This window comes from Hyposmocoma kahamanoa, unplaced genomic scaffold, assembly GCF_003589595.1.
Source record: "Hyposmocoma kahamanoa isolate Upper Pololo Valley unplaced genomic scaffold, ASM358959v1 64, whole genome shotgun sequence".
Classification (NCBI taxonomy): Eukaryota; Metazoa; Arthropoda; class Insecta; order Lepidoptera; family Cosmopterigidae; genus Hyposmocoma; species Hyposmocoma kahamanoa.
In genome coordinates this window covers 22,650,580-22,656,965 of record NW_020653852.1, presented here as the reverse complement: position 1 = coordinate 22,656,965, position 6,386 = coordinate 22,650,580, and the positions used below count along the sequence as shown (strand labels likewise).

At 35.8% G+C, this 6,386-nt stretch overlaps 1 protein-coding gene across 1 annotated transcript in view; it reads left to right on the top strand.

The window, feature by feature from the left end:
- The first annotated feature begins 3,383 nt into the window (after positions 1 to 3,383).
- The window catches only part of LOC113230702, a 17,304-nt gene continuing 14,301 nt past the window's right edge, over positions 3,384 to 6,386 (top strand). Inside the window, exon 1 of the mRNA XM_026464752.1 lies at positions 3,384 to 4,315. Within this exon, the coding sequence (XP_026320537.1) occupies positions 3,551 to 4,315 (765 nt within the window). The 5' untranslated portion in view covers positions 3,384 to 3,550. The remainder of the gene's footprint in view (positions 4,316 to 6,386) is intronic.

Below are 6,386 nucleotides of genomic sequence, written 5' to 3'. Positions count from 1 at the left end.
GACGTTCTCAATTCGACTGTTGTTTTGTATGTATGTTACGCGATAACTTCGGCATTTGTGAACCGATTTTGATGATTCTTCTTTTGTTGGAAAGAGGGCAGGTACCTCAGAAGTGGACCCAGGGCCCATTTAAATTTGAAGAAAATATTCCATCGTATCGCGCAACTCTCCGGTAACCGAATTCAATAAAACTTGGCAAATGTAATGCCACGAACTTTTGATGTCGGTTTTTTTAGTATCCTGTACTGAGATTATTTATTGCTTTTGAAGTACTAAATATTCGCATTTAACTTTATGACCTGAACAATTGCTTCTGATTGTTTTAATATTTAACAATTTCAAAATATATAATAACTCTTTATTGCACAAAGAAAAGATACATGAAACACAAGTTATAAAGGACATATACAAAGGTGAGCTTATCTCTAGAAGAGATCTCTTCCAGCCAACCCTAGCCTTGGTGAAAAATGAAGTCTGCGGGACTAATTATTGGACAATAAAATTTAAATTTAAATGTGAATAAAAAAAAAATAAAAATAATATATATATTAATATATATATATATATATAAATACAATATAAATACAAACATAAACAGAATATATATTATAATCTAAACAAATTACTACTTTATAATATATGTTACCTATTAGCTATCTAACGCGTTCGACAGGTAGTGCTCTTTTAATTTATGTTTGAAAGATGCCACCGATGGACTGTCACGAATGCCAGCAGGCAGTTTATTCCACATACGAGTTGCACTCACCGTGAAAGAGTTGTGGAAGAATTTCGAGTTGGATTGGGGATTTATTAGTGATCTAGTGTCACAGGTACGTTTTGGGCGGGAACTGGGGGATAAGGGAGAAAAACGGGAACACAGATAATGAGGAAGCTGGGGGTTATGTAGAATTTTATAAAGGAGACAAAGAACGTGCATATCTCGGCGAAGTCGGATTGGTAGCCATTTCAACTTAGTCCGAAATTCAGAGACACGGTCATATTTTCGTAAACCGAATATGAAACGGATTGCCAGATTTTGTAGGCGCTCCAGTTTGTTAAGCAGCTCCTCAGTAGCATCAAAATAACAAACATCGGCATAGTCGAGAAGAGGAAGTAGTAAAGATTGAGCAAGCATAACCTTCGTATTGAATGGCAAGAAGAATTGAAGCCGCTTGAGAGAATGGTAGGAAAAATGCATGCGTCGACTAACCTCATTTACCTGCGGTCTCCAAGACAGTGTATGATCGATTATCAGACCCAGGCTCTTTGTATTATCAGCATATGCAAGACTCACTCCATTATACGAAACCTTGGCGAGATTATCAATGTCCAACCTACAGTAAAGTCTGTTGCTACCTACGATTATTGCCTGTGATTTCATTGGGTTTATAAGCAAACCAAACGCATCAGCCCAAGACTTCACCACAAGAAGATCTTTATTAATAGCTTCAATGGCAGATAGGATAGGATATAATTTACAAAAAGTTGTCGATCACTTTTTTACTAAACTTTTTGTAATCGTTTGAACTAACAAGAATTAAGTTTCTTCCATATTCACCAGCTTAGCAAAATGTAATGACCTTGTTAAGGCGAGGTATTCGTGAGCCTAGATTTTAGGAGGTCGGATTGCGTCTTGCAATCCGCGCGGTGTAAATTCATAGGACTAAAATAAGAACAAAAAAATTTGACACAGACTCGACGTCGACAAGCGCCCGATGGCGGCTGTCGTTTAACCTACAGGTAATTTGCAAATTTTGGGATAAAAATGATTTGATTTATTGTTCGCTTGTCGACGTCGCCAGCCCAACGTTACAAGTCAAAATTTGGCAGGTTCTCTGTAGTGCTTGAAGAGAAATATCTCTGTACAAAAATTATGTACAAAGTTGGATATATTTTATTGTTAAATAATTCGTTTTAGATTTGTATTTTTGCATGTTTTCAGCATTTTATATGATCGGATGAATTACATACATCCTATCGTTTAACACATAAGCACTTTCTTTAGACAATATCCTTATGTGTATCGTATATATTTTGTAATATCGTTATTTAATAGTAAATAGGCACATCATTTGATCAAAACAGTTTTTCCCGTTTCTCCTTCGATGACTCGCCTTAAGATTAAGCCATTTTAATTCTAAAAGAAAGTAGGTACTTTGTAGTTAAGTAATACGCGTATGTTAGTATTTAGTTATAATTTTCGGAAAGAAAACGGCTCAATCCGTCCTATTTTCGCCAAGGTGGTTTCGTGTTGGCTTTGCAAATATAGTTTCAACATAATGCGGCGTTTACATACTGGCGCGGGAGTGGAATTTCTAACATATGAAAGAGACCCATCTATTAAGTCCGTGCCATTCGAGCTATAATGGATCAATGGATGGAACAATGATTTTGAAAGACGTTTTACGATATGAATTAATTTTGTTATTTTTTTAAATTAGGTCACTTTGATTCTACATACTCGTTGTAAATATGTAGTAACTTAGTAAATATAATCTTACTTAGTTTTACGGATTATAATAGAATTTATTAATTGTCTGAATGTGGTAAACATTACGAACCCGCTACGGGCGTACAAAAATTTAATATATAGGTGCATAATTAAAAAAAATATATATATGAACATTATTAATTCATTATTAAATTAATTTCATTAATATCTTTACCATTCTTGTAATGGTAAAGATCATACTTTAACTTCTTGTAATGATAAAAAATATTTTAAATTGCAAAAACATTTTTTTTTAATTAGCCTGAAGCCAGAAGGAATCGGAAGCGACTCCATTTTTCAAAGCTACTGCCGTGTACTAACTAAAATTCGGCTAAGTGACAAGTGGTCCAATATCCCTTTTAAATAGAATTAGATAGAGCTCAAAATTATCTGTTTAAAAGCAGTTAATTAACGTGTCCGACTTAATATAATATCATTAAACATTTTCAATAATCTAAAACTGGGTTATGGTTTTCTAAGATATCACTCTACTGTGCTCGAGTAAATGATTTTGTCACATTTATTGTCCCAATGTTATCCGGAAATTGTACCTAAAGTTAGTTACGATAGTTAGCCAGGAGATAAAGAATAGATATTATCTGCAAATAAGTGGAGATGAGACGTAATGTGATTAATCGGAGGTTTCTAACAGGTTTCTTCTCAATAATAATATAATATGAATATAATATAATGTGAGACACTTTAGGCAGAAACACAGACTCTAATGTGTTGTGGTTACATACTTAACAGTTTAGTAACATAATTAACTGTTTGTTTTAGAGTTGTACCTGTTTAATTCAAGTGCACGTTTTGTTCATAGCGTCTTTTTATGTGCGTAGGTATCGTATAACATAAACTGGGTGCAACTAACGCAGCAACCATGCGACCGCAATGTTTTTTAACAGATTTTTAACTTCAATTATCACATTTAGGATAACCTTTTCTATGACCGACCTACAGCTGTCACGGTGCAAAATTATCAATCACCGACATAGAACAGAATAGGCGTTACACAATCCGGTACTAGGTCAGTAGAAACTCGTTCGTCGCCCGCGCAACATGTCGCCAGCCGAAGTCACGCTGCGGGAACTCCTGCGCACCGTCGCCGAAAAACATTACCACGACGAGTACGAACTCAAAATCAAGAGCTTTCACAGTGGAGGGGCAAATTATACTTCAGAGTTATTCTCGGTTACGTTAACATCAAAGGATAAAGAAGACTTGCGTCTATTTGCAAAAGTTGCCATCGTCGGTGATAGAATGCGAGAACTAATGAACGCAACGAAGATGTTCGCCATAGAGGGCTTTTTCTACAATGAATTAGTAAAAACATACGAAGATTTACAAGATAAACACGGTGTTGTGGGAGACGACAGGTGCGAGATACCAAAGTTTTACGGCTGCAATTCGAAAATTGGCGAAGAGACGGTAGTCTTGGAAGATTTAGCTGCGAGAGGCTATTACGGTTACAATAGGCACAAGTCCTTGGATTGGTACCACGCTTCAAGCGCCATTGAAGAGCTAGCGAAGTTTCACGCTTTGTCATTTGCGTATCAGAACGAGCGGCCGGAGGAATTCGACCGGGTAATGAAATATTTATGGTTCACCAAGCCGAACTCCGACGAGGCTGTGAAAGACGCATATTTTCCTAAATTGATATCGCAGGCTTTGAAACACATTGCGAATGAAAACCATAGGGAACGAGTGATGAAGTTCATGGAAATTGATGGGGCGGAGATGTACGAGAGGTTCAACAGGCCGTTCGGCCATCCCGTCTTAATACATGGGGACTACAGAACCAGCAATTTGTTCTTCAAAAAGAAGGTAAGTTTCTTTTAAAATGGTTTTTTTTTTAAATAAAATTTGCTGTTACTATTTAAGTCTTAATATACATATAATATACAACCTCAAATGGCTTTGCTTGATTCCGCGAACAGCGAAAGTGTCGAATCAATCACTTTGAAAAAAATATAGTAAAATTGAGGATACGTTGTGAAAACACGATTCCTAAATATTTTCACAAAAGAAAAAAAAAACACAAACTAACTTCGAAATTTTACAAGAAAACCCCTGTATTCAATAGGTTATTTACATAATATGTATATAACTAAATAGTACAACTATAGTATACGATGTACATTTTTCAAATGACTATAATTTCGTTTGTAAAAAAAATCATTCTGAAATAAAGCCAATGTCCCTGCCGGTTGACCCGCAACAGAACCAATTCAGTACACGGTACAAATTTGAATTCGTGCTGAGGTCGTATTGATTCTTAAGAAGCCGTTGTAATCTAAGGTTATGATCTACCGCTTCTCAAGCAGAGGCAGTGGGTTCGAGGTGCCAAGTTTGCCATGAGCTTTTCGGTGAAGGGCAAATATTGTGATGAAATCTGCACGTGGAAGAAGGTTCGCAACAGAGTAGCTGACTATGGATTAAACCCTCGCCTGAGAGGAGACCCGTGCCCAGCAGTGGGATGTATAACTGGGTTTATCGATTTATATTGCTATATTATGTTTATTATATATTTGGCAATAGACTATGAAAAGGGTAGACTGCAGTAGTTAGAGATTGTAAGTTAGATTTTGAATCCATTTAATTGTAATAAACAAAATAACCGTTATTTAGTTATTAGACTCCTATATGATCGTTTTATAGTAATCTGTGTATGTAATTAATTTCTTGTTGTTTGTACACAAAGATAAAGTTTGATGTTAATACTACGTAGAGGTAGGTGGGTGCACGTGACTAACTGCGACCTTCAATATGCGTAAAGATAACAATGGATAAAGGAAATTGAATAATGTGCTTAATATTATACCCTATTTCATATTACCAATGCCACATCATAATAAAATATATAATGTCAAGTGCCTAATTTACCATATCAGTGTAAACAAAAACAAAAATTTTTAACTACACAATAAGTTATCTTTATGCAAAAATCTGCCGCTGCTTAGTTGAAAGGGCGCATCTGACATTCTTTTACAAATTGTTTATGTATAAGCACTGCCGTGATCAGTAAAAAAAGGCCGATCTGTCAATATTTTTATTCCTAGGTGGATAAAGTATGAAGTTACTGCAAGACAAAAGTAGGTTTTTTTAATTTTATTTCTTAACACATTATTTTTTCGGTTTTGAGTTTTTGTCACAAGCACACTTTCAACTAACCGCGGCAGAAATGTCCTATACATAAACATGTTATTATAATTTCTTGAAAATAATATGAATTGTGGAATTCGTTATTCGTAGGTGTTTGTAGTAGGACTGATCAGTTGCGAGTTTTTCGTAGTTTCTTTATTGAGCATTTGAAATTTTGTAGTTAATATGTATGTATTAACAAATATGAAAAGGGGCTAATCTGATAATAGCAGTAGAGCTTTTTGTGAAAGAGTTCGTCCAGGAAGTACTGCCACCTTACGTACTTCAGTCGCCACGCAGTAGGTAATGTGAAAAGAAAACCGACCACAAAAGTAATTCCACCTCTTAGTTTGCCGCCCTTAGAGGTGAAATATTTTCTTCAAATTTAAATGGGCCCACTTCTGAGGTATCCTCTTTCCAACAAAAAAAGGATCATCAAAATCAGTTCATAAATGCCGGAGTTATCGCGTAACATATATGTATAGGCATATGGGGCTTCTTAACTTACGTCTCCGGGTGATAGGTGCGGTGTCAGTGTCCCTCGGATCTCTTGTAGTCACTTGGTATCATAAAAAAACCTAGGCTGAGTGTACGATAAGAACGTGGTCACTAAAAGGCTATTGACTTTGTCATATGAGGAAACCGAAAACCTCCTTCATGTTCCATTATAGTTAATTCCCACACACACACAAATACACACTCTCACTCACACACACACACACACACACACACACACACACACACACACACACAC